Source organism: Manis pentadactyla, chromosome 9 (assembly GCF_030020395.1).
Source record: "Manis pentadactyla isolate mManPen7 chromosome 9, mManPen7.hap1, whole genome shotgun sequence".
Taxonomy (NCBI): domain Eukaryota; kingdom Metazoa; phylum Chordata; class Mammalia; order Pholidota; family Manidae; genus Manis; species Manis pentadactyla.
In genome coordinates this window covers 44,920,697-44,942,402 of record NC_080027.1, presented here as the reverse complement: position 1 = coordinate 44,942,402, position 21,706 = coordinate 44,920,697, and the positions used below count along the sequence as shown (strand labels likewise).

The following is a 21,706-nucleotide window of genomic DNA, read 5'->3' as shown; positions in this document are numbered from 1 at the left end:
CTCCCAGATCAGGATGTCTAACATGCTCATTTTTTCCCCGTTCTCACTGTTCTTTCCAATTTAATTCTTCTGAAAAGCTGTCAAGTTGAAATGGTAAGGATACCATTCATTTGGTCATTCTCAGGGATAACTGAGAAAACTTTAATGTCAGGGGAAGGCTGAGATAGAGGCTTGGAAGAATGGTAGAGACTCGATGAGAAGAAAAATCTCAAATCCCCAGGTACCTTTTCCCATAAACTATATTTTACCTTCTGGATCAAATCTTCCTTATTCAACCTCCCACTCAGAGTCAGCCTTCAAAGGCCCCCTTGCGTGCTTCTTTAAAAATATCTGATCCTCCCTTTAATTCTGGACAAGAACATGTTATTTTTGTGGAAATAACACCTGGGAAATTTTGCTTTCCACTTTTAAAATTTTATTATTTACTAATTGTGCTAGTTTTTTAACTAAAAATATAATAACATAAGAAGATATAGAATGTTTATGTCTTTAAAAATATATAGTAAATAATTAGAATTTTTAAAATGTATAATATATGATTTAAATGTTCCATTTTTACACATTTAATCTACAGAATACAGTTATCTGAGAGGTGTGCACAAATATAGCTGATTTATTAGATCCAGCTAATTTCATTAATAATCAATACTGTTAGATAAATTCTAGCCAAAATATGCAGGCAAAGAGAGGCAACAAAGGGCCAGGTAATTTATTTAAATACCCCCGGGTGATGTTCTCGCGGCCTGGGTACTACAAGCCGGAGAAGTCACACAGGGTTAGGGAAGTGGGGCGTTTATAAGGGATTAGGAGGGGGAGGAGTGGGCAAGCTATCCTAAGGGGTGTTGAGAGGTATGATTGGCTAAAGGTGACATAATAGTCAACTAGAAACTTTTTTCCTTCCAAGAGGGAGAAGGCTGACAACTGGGTCTTAGTTGGCATATCAGGATGGAATTCAGGGAGAGCTGTCCCCTTTCCATATACAGCACAGACTTTGGGGTCTGGTCTGTTCTCCCCCTAAGGCATCTCTCTGTTCTGTTTGCATGTCCTTGTTTTTCCTTTCTCCAGCCTAACAAATACAACTGTGAAATAGATATGGTCACTTTTTCTAAGGAAACTGACCTTTAAAGAGGTTTAATATACTGCCCAGTGACAAACAGCTAATATGTTCTAAACATGGTCACTACACCTTAACCAGAGTCCATGTGACTTCAGAACCTTTGTGTAGCTTGGGAAGGATAACAGTGCTGAGTAAGCATAAGGGGATGGAATTGTGGCCGGGAGTTCAGACCCCATTTAAGCTGTTGCAAACATTTTTGTATTACAAAACCTTTGCCATCATTATTAACCTTGTCATATGTAGTTTTGTACCCATGGAGGCATATCCAAAAAGTATTTCCTGTAAGTGTGATTGCTGAATCAAGGGATGAATGAATGCATAGGAATTTTGTTAAGAATTTCCAAGCTCCACAGACATTTTATCATACTATGTATTCAAGAGCAGTGTATGAGAAGGCTTGTTTCCCCACATCATTGCCAACATGGTGTTAGTACTTCTAATTTTTGTCAATTTAGCAGGTAAGAAAGACTGTCTTGGCATAGTCTTAATTGAACTTTTCTTGTTAGACTTAAGCATATTCTAATTGTCTTTGTCCTTTTCTTCCATCAGACTTTTGGTCATTTTTTCCCCCTACATTTTAGGGGCCCCATATATATCAGGAAAAAAACAGTCTTTTATCTGTAATATAATTAGAAAACATTTCTTCCCATTTTGACGTTGACTTTTGTATTTGCTTATAGTGTCTCTTTTGCCATGGATAAGAAAGAGGTATTTTTTGTATTGGAAGGTCACAGAGATATCTCTTTGGGAGAGACATAAACAGAAAGCTGAGTGAAAGGAGGAAGTGAGTCATGTAAAGATATAGGAAAAGAGTGTTTCAGACAACAAGGTGAACAAGTACCAAGGCCTGAGGAGAAACTGAATTTGATGTGGCTACAGAACAAGCAAGTCTCTGTGTCTTAAACTATTTATAAATAAATAGTTATATTAAATCAGTGCCTACAATGATTTTTTAAATGCATTTAATTTTGAGTTTTTAAAATTATATTTGTTGAATTCAGTTAAACATTATATTAAAATAATTTTCCTTTGTATTATTGTTTACTCTTACTACTCTTTGTAGAAACAAAACTGGAGCACCATCATGCAATCTGCTTTAGTCTTAGGACAATTTTTTATTAGTTTTGAGGTGATGAGCTATAAATAGAGTTGGATGAGCTACTAATTAATAATAATTAGAACAACAATACAAATAAAGCTATCATTTGTAAAGCATTTATGATATGCCAAGACCATTATAAGATATATATCATATATGTTATGCATATTATATATATAAGTATATAGTTCCCATGTATATATTATGGAGAAAATGCAAGTGGATGCTGAGAAAAGTCCTATTTGGATGGTAGATTTCAGATAAGTTATCACATTTCCCCTATTTACTTTTTCTTGAAATGGTGGAGTATCAGAAGGTATTCAAATAATAGGGGGAAGAAAGTGGGGTGGCTATTCCTGCAGATTTCTGAGAAAAAAATCAAACGTGGATTTGAGTAGAGCATGTATTTAAATAAATTGGGACATAGATGTGAATAATGGGGATAATTGGAAGATGTAGAGATGAGGAGAGGGTGAATATTGGATAATTGATACATACAGAAAGGGATTAAGCTGAGATCGAGTTGGGAGCATTTACTTGGTTTCCTTGTCAAGGTTTGAAAACATCTGTTTAGCCCCTTCTAAAATCTGCTTGGTCCTCACTCCGTAAATAATGGGATTGAGCATAGGTGGGATGACCACATAGAGATTGGCCAGTAGGATGTGGACATAGCGTGGGATGCGTCTCCCACCAAACCTGTAGGCAAAGACAGAAAAGAGGGCAGGGATGTAGAAGAGCAGGATGACACAGACGTGGGAGCCACATGTGCTCAGGGCCTTGGACCGGGCGTTTTGAGAGGGGAGGCGGAAGACAGCTTGGAGGATGTGAATGTAGGAAACAGCGATAAGGACGATGTCCAGGCCTGTGGAGAGCAGAGCAGCTGCCAGTCCATACCAGACATTGATGGAGATATCGGAACAGGACAGACGGGCGATGCCCATGTGCTCACAGAACGTGTGTTCAATGATGTTGATCCGGCAGTAGTGCAGGCGCTTGAGTAGAAAGACGGACGGAAACATGATGGTGAAGCTGCGGGTCAGGGTGGCAGCCATGATCTTCCCAATGACTGTGCTTGTGAGGATGGTGGCATATCGCAGTGGGAGGCAGATGGCCACATAGCGGTCAAAGGCCATGGCCAGCAGGATTGCTGAGTCAGCCACGAAGAGGAAGTGGATGAAGAACATTTGGGTGAGGCAGCCATCAAAGGAAATGTGTCTAGAACCCAGCCAGAAGTTGGCCAGTGCTTTGGGCACTGTGGAAGTGGAGAGCAAGATGTCGGCACTGGCCAACATGGACAGGAAGATATACATGGGCTCATTCAGGCTTGGCTGGGACAGGATGATACAAATTAAAATGCCATTGCCTGTCATGGCAGCTACATACATGGTGCAGAAGGGGATGGAGAGCCAGATGTGTAGGTGCTCCAGTCCAGGGATGCCAGTGAGGAGGCAGCCTGCTGTGCGAGTGTCAGAACTGTTCAGAGCAGCTGTGCTGTTAGCAGATAAAAGAGTCATGTTTTTTCTTCAGAGCCCTCACCTGTGCCATAGGAAAAAACATAGCTTCAGACTTTGTATACACTAGCAGAGGTGTGGGTATACATAAAGGCTTGCAAACAACCACAGGTCTGTACATACTCACAGGTCCTACAACCATTTTGGGCTCTGTACACAGGCATATTCTCATTACACACAGGCTCTGCGCAAAGTGCATGGTTGTAGGCCCTACCCACAGCTGGGCTCTGTGTCTTTATTCAGAGGCTTTCTATACAGCTGTAAGGCTTTAAGGTAACTACAGGGCTCAAATACATTGCCTGACTCTGTACAATGCAGGTTCTGAAGAGTATATGCACAGGTTCTGCAGAGAGCAGGAAAAGCTCGAACATCAGAAACAAGCCCTTTAATCTCTATGGGTATGTGAGCTGTCCTAAGCTCCGCAGAAGCCCCAGGCTCTGTACACAAGGGCTGAAGTCCTGCACCAAAGGGCAACTGCCTCTGCTTGACAGACTGTGTGGGAGAGCAGGGTTGGGGGCAGTGGGCACTGTAGACTCCACCTCTCTCCTCTCAGTCACAGATGCTCTGACAAATATGGAGGTTGTGAAGGCAGCTACGGTATTTAGGAAGAACACAACATTGTGTAGGAAAAAAAATAGGTCAGAGATCTGCTCTGTCAGGTCATGTGATTTGGGACAAGTCACTATCCTCTCTGAGAAACAACTCTGGGACCTTCAAAATGAGCATAATTGTCATCCTGTTGGTTTATTAAATGAATTTTGTCTGTGGAAGCCTTACTAAACTCTGTGGTGCCTCCGCTGTCACCTTTCTGGCCCTTAAGTGAGGTGCTATCACCCAGAACAAGAAGGAAGCTATGGAGCAATGCTTCTCCAGACCAATACCAATAGCACCACCAGGGACCTCGCAAATTCTTGAACCCTACCACAGGCCTAATGGAGCAGAACCTCTGCAGTTGGAGGCAGCAACCTGGCTTTTAGCAAGACCACCAAGTGACTTTGTTTCACATTAATGTTTGTCAACCCCGATGTAAGAATCTTATTACTCTCTTCCCTAGCTAGTCTTAAACGTCCATCACTTCTGACGGACTAACAACTTCTCAGTCCCGACTGGTCTCTGCAGCATTCTCCCTGAAGACGCTCAGGCTTCCACTGAATCTAAGCAGTGTCATCCTCAGCTCACGAAGTCACAGTGTGAATGGCACAACCACACACATGGTCTTTATACATTAGGGCACTGGACCCCTCAGTCCTATTTAATTATTCTCACAGTGAATATACAATTTTACCACTGCCCAAATTCCATTCCTTTATTCAATGGAATGTTCCTGCTATGTAACTGAGGTTTTAAAACTATCAGGAGCCAACTTAAATTATTATTTCAGTCCTGTGAATTTTTTATCTCTGCACCCATCCTCCTCTTGTTTCCTCCAGTCTTAGAGGAAGTGGTGTGAATGTGAATGTTTCTCCTGCGTTTCAATGATGCCTTCATTATTAAAATTGTGACATATTTTACTTAGGTATAAAAATGCTCCCTTGAGTTACTTTAATTGATTGATTAAATTATTTATTTATTTAGTACAAAGACAGTACAAGTAAACATATTTTTCCTACTAGTGGTGAACAACTGGAAAATTAAAAAGTTCTATTTATAATACAAACATAAGAACATACAAAATGTATGTTGAAAACATAGCATACTTAAAAAATAAACTTAAATATGTAAAGCCTCTGCATTAAGAATTACAAACTATTGTTGAAAGAGATTTTTAAAAACAAATAAATGGAGATGTACATCATTATACAAATTAGAGGACCCAATTAAAATGCCAGTTTTCTAAAAATAAATCTATATTTTATTTTTGTAATTTAAGTTTTCACTTTTATTGCCCACTTACCAAAGCCTCCCAACTGGTCTTTTAGCCTTCAGTTCTTTAAGTCTCTAAACCAGCATCTACATATAAATTATATTTCCAAGAGATAATTTTGAGCTCAGTACTTATTTGATTGCAGATAATTTCTCACTGCCTGAAAGATTCACACAAACATATTTCCTTCCTTCTCTACTAAAACTGGACAAGGTGCATGTCTCTGAAACTGCTCTTCTTTCTCTGTGGTCACTTATATATTCCACTTCCTTGACCTCCATCCTCCCCTTTAACCTAGCCAGCTTACATTTCTCATTCAGGAAGCCTTTCCTCTTGCTCCAAGGCTGGGCTATGTGCTTCCTCTGCACTCCTATACCCCCTGCAATTACCTCTCTCTCTCTCTCTCCAGCACTTAACACACTGAAATATTTTCAGCCCTGGTGTATTGTGAGCTCTCCAAGGGTCAGAACTGTGTCTCATTCACTGGTGTCTGGGGGAGCTGACACCCAGTGAATGTTAAAACAATGACAGAATAGGAAGGTTCCCTCTCACTCAATTATGTAAGGTTATGCCATCAAGGGTACACACTCATACCACACCAATCATGGGTTTATAACCAGATCTCACACCCTCCTCATGTCTGTAGTCTGTGTGATCCATCCGTGCGCTCATTCCAGATCCTGTGTGATCATCTTCCACTATGTGCTCCCACATGTCAGTCACCTGACACCTGCGTCAACTCCTCTTCCCTAGCTTCAGCGCCCCTCTGACATAGTCAGCGGCAGCCTTTGCTCACAGTTTCTCCCATTCATTCATCCATGTGACTTCTGTTTTCACTCTAGTTCAGGCACCTATTGATGTTAGGGGATGCCACATCCCCTAACTAGTGAGCATCCCCAAGTGTTCCACTTGAAGTTTTCTCTCTGGCAGCCCATTTTCAGACCTTCCACTCCTATGCCCGATTCTCTTGTCCTCTAGTTGCTGCTTTTCATATCTTTGGAGAAAATACCAGAAAAAGTATCCCTTCTATTCCAGTGAATTCCCATCTCCACCTGATTTTGAATCCTTTGCCTGACTGCTCTGTCTAGGAACTTTATCCTTTGCACGTGGCCCCCCAAGTGCAGTAGAGTACTTTTCCTCCCATCATTCCTCAGTATCTGAGGATACAGCCTATGTGTCATTTAGTAATCTTGTATCCTCCTTAGGAGTGAGGATCACTTACTCGTCAATCTCCCATCCTCAACTGTGAAGTGACCCCCCCCAAACTGCCCTGCCTTCCCCTCCCCAGAACAGTGCCCTGCAGTCGCCCCAGCTGATTCTTCCCTTTCGCCCTTGGCTCCTCTCCAGCACTGCTGCAGAGCTGTCTGCTTATCTGGTACCCATTCCTCATCCATTCCTCCATATTTCCTCCCCATCCTGAAAATAACATACCCAAACTTACCTCCCTTATGTCACCTTCTCAGACTCAGTTGCTCAATTCAGTGTGTCATACACAGCGCAGGCTTCCTTAGTAGAGAGTTGAATCTCAGGCCTTGTCTCCCGTGGTGTTTATCCCTGCCTCTCCTTTGGGAGCAGGGATTCTCCTCCCTTCGTGTATCCTCTCCTTCCTTAGGACCAGGCCCCTCCCCCACCACTTGGGCCGATATGACTCTGTTCAACACAAGGATCTAAGGCACATGGGGATATGCTTTGCCCTAGAGCCAAAGAGAAGAAGTCTATTGACAGACACTCTGAGCATCTTAAGGGATGGTCAGCACCAGCCCAGAGGCTCTTAGCCTGAGAGTTTTCACTGAACTTGATTTTGCATTTCCCATTCCAGTGCTAGCCCTTTTCCACAACTTCAATCCCATTCTTCTTTCTTCATCTCATCCTATTGTCCTTTCTAAAGCATTGTCCTCTTGGGCTTCTTTCATTCATCATCTACTTAGTGTCTATTTTCAAGTCTGTTTTTTTTTAACCTTAGTGATCTTTCTTCACCACTTCACAGCCCCTAAACATTGACGGCATTCGTATATCATCCTAAAGGAAAGGATGGGTAGGGACCTCTGTCCCTGTCTTGTTCATTCAAAAATTTGACAAGCCATGATTGATCCCTTCTTTGGATAAGCATTTCAGGCCAATGGGTAAGGGAATCATGCCCCTTTACCATGAGCAGTGATCAGTAAGTGGTGATATAGCAGTGGGAATCCAGAGGCCAGAGAGTCATTTTGCTAATATAGTTCATAACAGAGCATTGAATTGCACTGGGGACTGAAAAGAACATGTTCGCAGCTGGTTAAGCCAGTGAATGTGAAAAGAATTCAAGGATGAAATAAATGGTGATGGTAATGCTTTGGAGAATTTGGATGGAAGGATCAGATGGAAATTAGAATACTTGAACCAGAGCAGAAATATTAAGTAGCACTCAGGAGATAATTTTTCTCAGGCTCTTCCAAAATTAAAATGACTCCTCTTTTTGGGCCAGGCTTTACTTAATTTTGTCTGTCAACTGAGGTATAATTCACATCCCATATAATTCACCTTTTTAAAGATACAATTCAGTGGCTTTTAGTATATTCACAAAGTTGTTCAATCATCATTACTAATTTCAGGACATTTTCTATACTCCCAAAAGAACCACCCCGCCCACTGTAGTCACAACCCATTCCTTCTTCCTGTCAGCTCTGGAAACCACTGACCTATTTCAAATACATTTACTTGTTCTGGACATATCACATAAATGAAATCATACAATATGTGGTCTTTTGGGCCTGGCTTTCACTTAGCGTACTGTTTTTAAATTCATCTAAGTTGTAGCATGTGTCAATGCTTCATTTCTTTGTGTGGCCAAATAATATTTCATTGTCTGGATATAACTCATTTTGTTTATCCATTTGACCACTGATGGGTTATTTGCATCTTTTGGGTATTATAAGTAGTGCTGTTGTGAAAAGTTATGTATACATTTCTCTGTTTATGTTTCATTTCTCCGTTATATACCTTCAAGTGGAATCACTGGGTCATACGGTGACCTTGTAGTTAATTGTTGAGGGACTGCTAGACTGTTTTCCAAAATGGCTACATCTATTGACATTCCCACCAGCAGTGTATGAAGATTTCCATTTTTCCACCTCCTCTTCAACATTTCTTGTTTTCTGAATCACTTGCGTCTGTTAATTTTCAGTGAAATTTAAGTTCTTTCAATGGGATGGGCTCTTACAAGATTTAGCAGAAAGAAGTCAGAAGTCAGGATTTCCTGTCTCCTTTTATTTTTCAAAAAAATGTCAAAGAAGTTTCTTTGCTTATTTCTTCACTTATTTGTCTATATTCAGCACCCTTCCAGTATGGCTGGTATGTGGATGTTACAGCCATCTGTGGTGGTGTCACTGGTGACTCCTTGTGATCCTTAGATTGTAGGTTATGAGGATTTCTTCAGCAGCCTTTGGGGATTTGAGAATCACCTGTGATAATGCTAGTGGCACAAGTGTCAGCTTCTTGATTATGGTATTTTTTTAAGGTGTGACCTCAGATATAGTAACTCTCCTCATGGAATATTATTCTGGCAGACATTGCTCCTTTCTTGGAACCTGTCCTTTCAACTCTTTCAAATATTTTTTAAAAATTAGCATCAAATTATTCTCTAGAGTTTCTATACTAATTGTCAGTGATATGAGGTTGTAATTGTCAGTACTGACTTTTTGAATAAGCCCAGTGTCCCTTTTTTTTCTTTTAGTATGAACCTTTTATGAACATATCCAAACACTTATTGTTCATTCAATAGTATTTGTTATTGACTGCTTACAAGGGATAACCAAAATCAGATAAAGTCATTGCTGTCATAGAAATCACATTCCAGTGGAAAGAGATAGATAATAAGTAAATAAGTAAATGAATTCATAATATGACATCTTGTGAAAAGTTATATGAAGAAAAATAAAGTTAAGGAAAAGGGATTGAAAATGATGGGGGCAACAGGTAGCTGCTATTTCAGATAGGATCATCAGGAGTGATATTTTATCAGACACCTGAATAAAATGAAGGAACCAAACATTCAGAATTCTGGTTGCAGATCTCTAGCAGAGGGACAGTTAAGACCAAGAGCCTAGAGAGGTGAGCTTCCTTGTTGTATTTGAGGAATAGAATAGGAAGTAACATACTGTGGCTAGAGAATCACTGGAAGCAAAAGGTAGGGGAAGCGGTCACATCATTTAGGGCCTCGAAAATCATCTATGATAGATTGTTTATTTTATTCTTAGTGAGCCAGAAAAACAGGGTAAGAGGTTTTTAAAAACTTTTTACTTTGAAATAATTATAAATTCACAGAAGTTTACCAAGTAGTGTGCTAGGAAGTCTCATGCACCATTTTCTAGCCTCTCCTAGTGTTGTTCTCTTAAATACATATTATACAATGTCAAAACCAAGAAATTGACATTGGTATAATCCAGAGAGCTCATTCCAATTTGACCATTTGTATATGCACTCATTTGTGTCAATTTGCTCCTTCATAGCCACAATTACTGCCTCCCTCCTCCTAATCCTTGATAACCACTAACCTATGCTCCATCTCTATAGTTTTACCAATATTTCATAAGTGGAATTATGCAATATGTATTCTTTTGAGGATGGTTTTTTTCACTCAATGTAATTTCTTTGCGCTCCATCCAAGTTGTTGAGTATATCTGTTAGGCAGAAAGATAGAAATGAGTGGGATGGAAAGGAGAAAGGGCCCCCCAAAGATGACTCAGGGAGTTGATCAAATAGAACCAGAAAGCCAGAAATGACTCAAAGAGTTAATCAGATGAAGCCACAGGGTCCAAGAGTGACTCAGGAAATGTCCAGGGTCTCCCCAGATAAGAAACATGAGAGGCACAAGCACAGTACAGCCCCTGTCCCCATTTCACCAATCAGAAGAAGCCCAGATAGCTGACAGATGTCAATCAAGGACCTCTCTGCCCTGCCAAAAACCACCTAAAAGAAGCCTCAGAATGAGGCTGCCTGTCTCACCTTAGGCGGGTCTGCTCTGCTACTCTATGCAGGGTGTATTAAAACTTACTTTGCTTTCTTGTCTCACTATATCTGACTTCCCTGTGACACCAAGCTGAGTCCTTTCCTTCCCAACATATCCACAGTCAGTTTCTGTTTATTGCCAAGTAGTATTCCATGTAGAAATATACTACAGTTTGTTTAACCATTCACTCATTAAAGGGCATTTGTGTAATTTTCCATTTTTGGCTATTAGGGATAAAGCTTTATGAACATCAATGAACAAGCTCAGGAATAAAAATATCTTTATTTTTCTGGGATAAATGCCCCAAAGTGCAATTCTTGGGTCATGTTGTAAGTCTATTTTTAGTTTTAAAAAATACTGCCAAACTATTTTCCGTAACAGTCATCAGAAAGATTTTGGATTGAGAAATCATATGTTATGACTTACATGTTTTAGACACATTACTGGCGTTTACATGGTATGTAAACTGAAAAGAAACCATTTAAGAAGCTATTACAATATTGTGTTGATATTGTGATATCAAGAGATATGACTATGTGGACTTGGGAGGGGGAATTAGATATTTTGAAAATAGTCAGATTTTGAATGCATTTTGATAGTAGAGCTAGCAGGATTTAATTTAATGATGATTATACACATGATATAAGTGAAAAAATCAAGGATAATTTCAAGCTTATTGGTTTGAACAACTGAAATAATAGAATTGTTATTTACAGTGATAGAGATGATTCAAGGAGAAGTAAAAGTCTGATTTTGGACATGTTTAGCTTGAAATGCCTATCTGGCATCCAAGTAGATATACTGAGAAAGCAGTTAGATTTATAAATCTGGAAGATAAATGTAGGAGTCGTGAGTGAATAAATGTTATTTAAAATACACACAACTGTTTCAGGTAATCTAGGTAGTAAAATTAGAGAGAGAAGAGAGCTGAAGATAAAGTACTGGGATAATCTTAAGATTTAGAAAAATAAAGGACCTAGAAAAGGAAACAATAAAGGAATAGCCAATGAGGTAGAAAAAGAGATAGGAGAAAATACAAAAGTCCAGACATGAGGAGAGAAAACAGTCAGTGAAAGAATTCATAATTTTCAAATGCAGCTGATGTGTTGAGTAAATTGAACACTGAGGACTGCCCGTGGAAGTAGGCGTTACAGAGGTCACTGGGAACCAGGACGAGGGCAATTTCAGTGGATGGTAGAGACTGGAAAATGCTCAAGAGAGAATGGGAAGAGAGAACTGGAAACTGTAAGGAGGGGAGTATTTTTTCTTGTACTTTTAGGAATTATTGTAAAAGAAGATAAATGCCAAATAAAAAGAAGTTATCTTGTATCCTGTTACTATAAATAATCTCTTATCTTAAATAGTTTTTTGGTATGGAAAACTTATAAAGACTACTGAGATTTCCTGCAATTAATAATAAGGCATTATTAATATCTTACATTAGTATGGTACATTTGTTATAATCAATGAACCAATACTGACACATTATTATTAAGGTAAACATATATTAACTAAAATCCATTTCTGATATAATTTATATCAAGATTTATTTCTGTTTATAGTATATTTTCAGTAGAAATACTAGTGTATAATTTTTAAAGTTTATGCAAATGACTTTATAGTAATTTGCTATATTAAACCACATAATACATATATACTTCTTATTACATAAATTAGCTAGTAGTAATAAATATCTTTTAAGCATTTACTATATGCTTTGTAGGTTCAGGAAATAACCAATGTTTTTTAGGAAGAGCCATAACTTAATACTACTTATTCTGATACAGCATTCTAGAATGGTATATATCTGCTCCATTTTCAACAAATCACTTCATAATTTAAAATTTATTTGTTGCAAAGAATCATAATTTTGGTGGGCTAAATAAAGAGGACAGACAATAGTAAAGCTAGTTTCTATTTCCAGGGACTCAGTGCTTCTTAGGGACATTTTTATTTTGCTAACCTTCAAAATAAAGCAGTCAGTTGTTTTATCAGTGAATGGCTTTATTTGGGAATAGCAGAGAACTGCAAATTCAAGACAAACAAGCTGTGGCAAAATCCCAAGCATGTGGGGAGAACAAAGGAGAAGAGTGCTAGAAGAAAAAGGGAGAACTGGGGAACTGTTCTAAGCAAAAAGTCCACTGGAGGAAAACTGGGAGTCCCATATTCATGGATGCTCTTTGGCTGAGTTGCAACAGTCTCTCATTGGCTTGGCTGTTGCCAGGCTGTTGCTGGGGGTGGCAAAAAAATTATTCTCTCTTACTACTGGGGGGACAAAGTGGCCAAAAATAGTGTGAGTTGTAAGATGTCTCTCTTCCTTCCTCTGGGGTCTGCAACTAATTGGGAGTGGTGCGCATGAGAACTCCCCCTGCAGGCTTCCTGATGCCATGTCAGTAAGGTTTCCTTCAATCAGTTTTCACAGTGTCATCTGTTTTTATGCTCAGTGTATGATGTATTTATTTTATATTCCCAAATTGTCTATGTCAAAAACTGTGAAACGTTTGGAGTTTTATTCTATGTGCAAGCTAATGAGTAAGCCTATTGTAGTTTCATGGAAGTTGGCAGGAGACAAAACCCTGCTGGGTCAGAGACAAAGAACACTTCGGTGCCTGCAGCAATGGCAGATTTCTCCAGTTATAACTACAGTAATGTCTTTTTCTATCTCAGATTTCCATCCAGGAAAACTACATTTAGTTCTAACACCTCCTGAAATGCAAGTTTAGTTTTTAAATGTTCTCTCTTCATTACTGTTTTACTTTAATTTTTAAAATGGACTTCTTTGTGTATGTTGTATTTTTACTTTACAATGTTAATTTTTTATATTGTGGAATGGATGCAGTTCATGTTACTGTGTGCTCAATTTGATATTCTGCCCTAGTGTTTGAGGGTAAAATTGCAATATTTCCAGAATCTCTGGCCTGGCCTTAGTGCATTTCCATATCAATAGGTAGCCCAAGGGGTGGAGAGAAGTAGCTTATCTCCATATCAATAGGTAATTACAAGAAGGAGCAAGGGCATATCTGGACCAGAGAGGTTGAGTGGGGTCCCTTCTGGCAGCCGGGTCACAAGAGACATGGGCAAACAGAAGTGGACGACTGCTTGTAAACAATAAATAGGTTTCTTCTACTTTATTTCTCCTTTGACTGATTTCGGTTCCAAAGGCATTTTACCCCAGGAAGGGAAGGTGTATTCCCTGCAGCGTCACAGCTTTCCAAGTCTGCCTTGCTGCAATGAGAGAAAGTCAACTTCAAGTAAGCAGCTGAAAGATCTGCAAGAAAGAACTCACTGACACAGCCAGTCAAAACAACATATTTTTAGGGAAGCAAAAAGTTACTTTACCCATTTAATGTTTCACTATTGACATACCAAGCTAGTCAGCATACAACAACCTTTAATACTTTGGCCTGTTATCCCTTGAGATACTTTGTATTTGATATTTATATCTGATTTAGTAAAATGGAAAGCATAGTTAGCACAACAAAATTAAAATGTATCTTCAGCTTTTTCTGCAAAATGTAAAACTTATTCTTCATTATATATTTGTTTCAATTGTTATAAGGACAATTCAAGTGTGAAAGTTCTCCGTAAGACGCTAAGATCTATGGTAGTTCTTTTTTGGCATTCAGTTCTGTAACCCAGCTCCCCCATCAGAATCAATAAAACTAACAGAATCAATAAAATGAAATGAGAATATGGGAAGTGAATGAAAAAGTCGTGTCAAGAAGGTTTCTGCCATAAGCAGCTGGATGTTAATGATACATCTCCAGCCACATGGCAAACATTCAGTAAGTATGCAATGACATAAGGGGAGTGTGGCATATGTACAATACTAGCTCTTCTTGCTCATCAGTCACTGAGTTTCTTCAGTCCAAAAAAATATCTCAACACAGTTACAAGTAGACACCAGACAGCCCCATGCAATGGAATAGAAGGTGATACAAAAATCCAAAAAACCTCACCTGATGGGGGAGCTGGGTTATGAAACTGAATGCATCAGAATTTGGAGGGCATTGAAAGCTTGATGTTTGTATCTGTCCTACAACCATATCATCTGGAACTCATCAGCATCCCTAACTAATCAAAGGTCTTTTCTCTGAACAGTCACACAAACATCTTCTGAGACCCAGAATTTAAAGGGTCATCATCACTATCCTTCCAAGTCAGAATGTGGACCCTAGCTACTTTAATTCATTTATTCTTTCAAAAAGACACTTGTGAATGTCTATAAATGACTCATCTACATAGGCTATACCCTTAAAAAATCCCAGCACTTCCAGGTTTCTCCCCTGTCTAAAACCTTGAATCATATCCTATTGGTATATGATGTCATTTCTAGACCAGGAAAACATTAATGTGACCATTTACAGACTAATAGTATTGACTGGGGACTGGAGGCTCTGGAGTCCCCCTAGATTTTAGAGTTCTCACTTTTCAGTCTCTCCATCCCCTGAGAAAACCAATGAGAAATAAAAGGTTACTCTACTAAGGGTTGTCTGTTTTTCCTGGCTGGAATTAAGCTGCTTTGTCCCCATGCCTCACCTTCTTATCTGCATACCATTCCCTTCTTTCTTTTTATATATATGTCCTCCCCAGTTGTGTTGTGTTACCACCCATATATCTCTGTTTGCATCTTGGAACCATCCTCTTTAAGTCCTATACTGGCTTTCTAAACTAACACCAACATCGAAATAAGGTGCCTGTGAGTATTTTCTGAGAGTGGTAATGGTGGCAGAAGTCTTGGGGAGGCAGAATGGGAAAGATAACAGACAGTATAAAAGGTCCTTGTGGTAGGCAGAATAATGTATGACCCCTCAAAAATATGCACATCCTAAACTCTGGAAGCTGTGCTATGTTATTTATATGTCAAAGGAGATATAATTATTTTTGAACTATCTGAAACTGTTATTATCTGTTAATAACTTATTATGAATGTGAAGAAAGAGACAATAAGTCAAGGAAATATATACACACACACACATATATATCATGAGACATGTAGACATGAATATGTGTATATATATATGTATGAATTGAAGAATGTAGATTTGCTAATTCACATATGGTCCCTGTTATTTCTTTGAATGGATATCTCAGTGAAGATATTACTGAGACTCATACCGTAGGATATTCAATACTTACACCTTTGAGAAATATCAGACTGAATTATGTGGTGAAGACAAGACAATCCTGGAACTTTACTTTACAATAAAGGACCAATATGCCCCTAGGTCATGGATCTAGTAGGACATGGTCTCAAAACAGTAACAATATAGTTATGGCAATGTCTATAGATAGGGAATGACTGGTTTAACTGAGATCTCTTTGGCAACCTTTGGGAAATGCTGGAGAGGTATGACAAGAGGTAGGCTTGGTTTTACCTAGTGTTTGTTACATGATAGAAGGAAAGGGATCTTGGCTCTTAAAAAGGCAAAGGGAATTCATGGACGGTCAGTCTCAGGAATCAAAAACTGTATTTTGTCCTCAGGGAATAACAGTCACCATGATGGCCACACTGAATTTGACAAGTGTCAATCTGGGCTCCTTCATTTTGGTGGGGATCCCAGGGCTGGAGCAGTTCCACGTGTGGCTTGGGATCCCTTTCTGCGCTATCTACCTCGCGGCCCTTGCAGGTAATGGCATCCTTCTCTACCTCATCACTACAGACCGCAGCCTCCATGAACCCATGTTTTTCTTCCTCTCAATGCTGGCCTCTGCAGACCTCATTTTATGTACCACATGTGTCCCCAAAGCACTTGGCATATTCTGGTTGAAAGCTCAGGAAATCACACTTCCCGGCTGCCTCATTCAGTTGTTCTTTGTCCACTTCAGCTTTTTTCTGGACTCAGCTATCTTGCTGGGCATGGCATTTGATCGTTACATGGCCATTTGCTCCCCTTTGAGATACACAAGCGTCTTGACACCCAGGACAATTGTCAAGATCATGGTGGGCATTGTTGGTAGGAGCTTTAGTGTAATTTTGCCTGTTGTTTTCCTGGTGAAACGTTTGCCTTTCTGCAGGACGCATATCGTCCCTCACACATACTGTGAGCATATAGGGCTGGCCCGCCTTGCCTGTGCTGATATCTCCATCAATATTTGGTATGGCTTTGCTGTGCCTCTAATGACTGTTTTCTCAGACCTGATCCTCATTGGTGTTTCCTACACCCTCATCCTTCATGCTGTTTTCCACCTTCCCTCCAGAGATGCCCGCCAGAAAGCCCTCAGCACTTGTGGGTCCCATGTCTGCGTCATTCTCATATTCTACATACCAGCCATGTTCTCTGTCCTTTGTCATCGCTTTGGCCACAATATCTCTCTCACCTTTCACATCATGTCAGCCAACCTCTATGTGGCAATCCCTCCTGCACTCAATCCCATCATTTATGGTGTCAAAACAAAGCAGATCAGGGACAAGGTCATTCTTTTATTCTTTCATAAAGGGGTACAGTGACCTGGGGTTAAGATCATGGAGAGAAAGAGTGTGGGGAGTCAAATACTCATATTGATTTGATAGGATTACTTTTGTTAGTAGAGGGAAGCCTTCCAATAATGGATCCAATTTCTATGAATTTCAAGACCTCAGTTCTGCTGGAAAAAATCATTGGTAGAATTAGGAGAGGGGTAAGGATTTTTCAAGTCCCAAGGACATGATAGGCATCAGATGGAAGTGTCCTAAATGTCTACAAACAGAAACAGAAAAGCACACATTTTACTCTTTCTTTGGTCTTTTTGTTTCAATTTCTTGCTTTAAAAATATAGAAAAACTAGTAATTAATTCATAGACTTCTTGTGAGGTTAAGTTTGTTTAGCACAAAGTAAGCTTATAAGTTTAATAACTATTCATAAATTCAATAGAAAATTCCCAAGTCTAAAGTTCTGCTTCCAATTCTTTCTATGTCCTTCATGACTATTTGATAACTCCTCTTGACTAGCCCACTGAAACTTCAAAATCGACATGAAGCAAAAATATTACCCATTTTCTCCTCTTCCTTTCCTCACAATACATTTTCTTGGATTCTCCATCCTACTAAATGGCATGGAATTTAACCAGTTTCTCTTGTCCAAACCACTGTTCTTATCTCATTTGTTTCATTTAATTATTTAACAATCTATTTATTATTGATTATGTCTTCTGAATATCCTTTAAATTCATTCATGTTTCACAGTAAAACATGATCACCATTCTATTTCTGTCTGGGACTTTTTTAGCAGCCTCATATAGGAATCTGCTGTCTCCAAGTTTTTCGCTCTCCCATCCATTTTTTACTCAGAAAACCCATCTTAGGAAAATCCAACTAGATTATGCCAATCCTCTACTTAAAATAATTCAATAGTTACTCATTTTGTGTGGAATAAAACCCAAATACCTTAATATAGCTTTAAAGCCTTTTCTGGCATTGTTGGTGCTAACCAATTTCTGTTGGTTTCCACTGACCTAACTCTTCTTTTCCTCCCACCTGTTCACTCACACCCTCTTCAGGCTACAGTCACTCTGTCCTTCTTTTGGTTTCTCAAACTATGTGCTTTTCCTTCTGGACTTTCACACAGGCTATTCCCTCTGGAATCTGTAGCTTAGCTTGAACTTGGGTAGCAATGAGAAGGAAGGAGAATGATTTGTTAATCCCGTTTCATTGTTCTATTTTACACCCATTAGGATAACTATATTTTTTTCTAAAAAATGGTAAATAGCAAGTGTTGGTGAGAATGTGGAGAAATTGGGCCCTTGAGACATTGCTAATGGGAATATAAAACAGTGTATCCTCTATGCAAAACCGTTTGGCAGGTCCTCAAAAATTAAATATTAAAACATCAAAAATAAATTAAAAATTAAAAGCTTATAATATAAAAATAAAAAATTAAATATATTAAATTACCAGTGACCCAGCAGTGCTATGCCTAGGTATGTACAAAGGAGAACTGAAAACAGGTGTTCAATCCAAAACTTTCAAATGAAGGTTTGTAATAGCATTATTTATAATAGCCAAAAAATGGAGAGAACTCACATTAAATGTATGTTGCAGGGTACATGGGCAAAGCCTCCCCCAAAACGTCCTTGTTTGACATGTAGATTATTTCTAGCTGAAAATAATCAAGGCCCAAAAGACTCAGGAAGAAACTTTGACCTTCCCCCTGACTGCCTAAAATACTTTACATAGAGGACCTGCTCCAGGAAAGGAGTCATCTCCATAGATAACTCCATTATAATACGGACTAGGCATGGTAGGCAGAAAGGCCTGTTTGTTAAAATTCCTCTGTGTTCCGTTGTTTCTGTGTGGCCAGGCAAATGTTTGCTTACCAAACATTTACTCATTTTCATCTCCCTGTGAACCACTTTCCTTCCCTTTGAGGTCCCAGACTCCACCCCTTCTTAGTTCAGGACGACATATATACACTCATTATGCCTGAACTGTCTTGGGAGTCTCATGTCTGTGTGGTTACCTGTAGAGATGAAATTAAATTTGATTTTTTATTATTAATCTGTCTCATATCAATTTAATTCTTAGACCAGCCAGACAACCTGAAAGGGTAAAGTTTTTCTTCCCCAACAGTATCAACTTACGAATGGATAAAACAAATGTGTGAAATCTAAACAGTAGAATAATTTTCAGCCATAAAAAGGAACGAAGTTCTGACACATGATGCAACATGGATGACCTGGAAAACATTATGCTATTATGCTACGTGAAAGAAGCCAGATATTGATGGCTGGCATCTTGTATGGTTCCATTTATGCCCAAAGTCCAGAACAGTCAAATCCGTAAAGACAGGAAGTCGATCAGTATTTGCCAGATGACTGGGGAAAGGTGAAATAAAAAGTGACTGCTTAGTGAGTATGTGGTTTCTTTTTGGGGTGATGGTGATGAAAATGTTCCAGAATTAGATGGTGGTAATAGTTGCACAACATTCTATATGTACTAAAAGCCACTAAATTGCATAGTGTAAAATGGTTAAAATGTTGAATTTTATTTTATGCAAAATCTTACCTTAATAAAAAGTTAAATAGTAAGCTGAGTATCATACAAATAATATACAATGCACATACAGCTAATAAGCCTGATTTCAAGTATTTGTTCTCACCTACTCACTGTCCACCTCCCAGTGAGGCAGGATTTCTCAGTAACATTTTTCCTGAGTTAAACCAAAGCCACAGGTTTCAAGTTCATTCTAATTCCAGTGTGTCAAGCCCAAGAAGAGCTACAGTTAGTCGTGTGCTAGAGACTGTGTGTACTGGCTTGTAAGAGTCAAGTGTTAAATTTTCAGCAATTCTGTGAGTGGGTCAGCATCATATTGGTAAGTCTGAAATTAGCCATAGTAGGAGTGTCTACACCTTGGGATTCAGCAAATCTACAAATCAAACCCCCAAAAGCCAGTTTTCAAACTTCAGTACAATCTTGCAGTATAAATGTTCTTCTACTTTCATAGTTCTTAACCCTGTAAGTCTTGAGTGACTGCTGTCCCAACATCTATCCCTTTCTCTCCTTCTCATTCTTTTCCTTGCAGCCACAATATCCTTATACTTAAAAGCCTATCTGCATCACCATAAATAATGTGTTATTCCCCCTCCCAAAAAATGCTACCATGCTTGGGAACATGAAGGGTAAGCATTCACCAGCCCGCCATTGGCTACAACCCTCTTACTCCCAACTTATAAATCAGAGTGCGGCTCAAGCCCCCACTTCAGACCTCATCTGGCTGCACTTCAATTTCAGCCACTCTGTCAGGCTGAAACTTTCTTCTGAGATCTGATTTTTGTGTCTCTTCAGCTATTTTTTTTTTTCCAATGACCCTTCATGTTCCCAAGCATGGTAGCATTTTTTGGGAGGGGGAGTAACACATTATTTATGGTGATGCAGATAGGCTTTTAGGTATAAGGATATTGTGGCTGCAAGGAAAAGAGTGGGAAGGAGAGAAAGGGATAGATGTAGGGACAGCAGTCACTCAAGACTTACAGGGTTAAGAACTATGGAAGTAGAAGAGCGTTTATACTGGAAGTTTGTACTGAGCATGCGTTGGGTTTTAAATATTTGTGTTATCAATTTTACCCTGTATGCACACACAAAATGTTTCCGATCAGGGGCAAATCACCATTATTCACTTAGAAAGCAAACAATAACTGCAGTTCCCCACACCAGATTCTGACCCCTACAGCTAGACAATGAAGGTCAGGTCAAATGCCCTATGCATGCAGAGTCAAGGAATGAAGAAAATTATGCATTTTCTCTGCTTATAAAAGCCATGGAGACTATTCCTCTTCCCCCTACCTCCTCTCCTTCAGAGATCAGTCTCCAAGGAAATAAATCTCTCCTGGGAAAAGATAAGACCATTCTCTCCAGCTCTAAAACCCAGCCATGCTGTCATGCGTCTGAAGTTAGGTCAGTCTCTCTGGAGTCTCTCACTCTCTCCAGTTGTCTCTCCAACTACATGTGTAAATCAGTATCTCAAGACTTGTTCTTAGCCCAGGATCCCAGATTTGGGCAAAATTTATTCAGAAAACCCAACTCAGGAAAAATCCAAAAATATTGCTCTACATCCCACAATATGCCAGGAATCTGAGCAGACAGCTGAGAAGAAGAAAGTCCCACAGAGCAAGGTACAATTTCCTTGAAAATCCCCACAGAGCTCCTGAGAGATGGGAAACGTCAGACTGGCTCACACTGCCTGGCATGTGGGCGGTGCGGACAGAACACCCCGAGAGTGTGTCCCAGCGTCACAGAGTGGGCGGTGCACAGAGCCTGGAAACGCTGTGGGAGGACCCCTCGCTGGAGCTTGAGGACGGTCGCTGGGCGGAGACAGGAGGGTGGAGATGGAGGCGTCTGGCTGAAGCCCAAGGACGAGTTTGTGCTTTGTTTTCAGCCTTTGACCCCAGGACGGTGAGAGCTCATTCCAGGACACGTATGACATCAGCAACAGTGACACCACACATTTGTAGAAACTTTTATAATTTGTAAAGGGCTCTAGCATCCAGTTTCTCACTGGATCCTCATACAACAACACTGTGAGATAAATGCTAAGAAGTCTGAAAGGAGAGCTACTCAACCTCAAATTAAGAAGGTTGTATAGGACATCCAGGTTCCAAGGTGGTTTATAAACACTTCACCTAATTATTGTGCCCTTTTTTCTTCTTCCA

The 21,706-nt window shown here is 39.5% G+C and overlaps 3 protein-coding genes across 4 annotated transcripts in view; 1 reads left to right on the top strand and 2 right to left on the bottom strand.

The window, feature by feature from the left end:
• Positions 1-21,706, bottom strand: part of LOC118933075 (tripartite motif-containing protein 6) — a 162,945-nt gene that overhangs the window by 43,228 nt on the left and 98,011 nt on the right. The gene's annotated exons all lie outside the window — the stretch shown is intronic.
• LOC118933078 (olfactory receptor 52B6-like) overlaps positions 1,158-21,706 on the bottom strand; it is a 118,567-nt gene continuing 98,018 nt past the window's right edge. For both annotated transcript variants that reach the window (XM_036927054.2, XM_036927053.2), the window contains exon 2: positions 1,158-3,752. In XM_036927054.2, coding sequence (XP_036782949.2) covers positions 2,750-3,730 — 981 coding nt within the window. In that variant the 5' untranslated portion in view covers positions 3,731-3,752 and the 3' untranslated portion in view covers positions 1,158-2,749. The remainder of the gene's footprint in view (positions 3,753-21,706) is intronic.
• On the top strand, positions 16,055-17,056 carry LOC118933082 (olfactory receptor 52H1-like). The gene has a single exon (XM_036927057.2). The coding sequence runs from the start codon at positions 16,079-16,081 to the stop codon at positions 17,027-17,029; it is 951 nt and encodes a 316-aa protein (XP_036782952.1). The 5' UTR covers positions 16,055-16,078; the 3' UTR covers positions 17,030-17,056.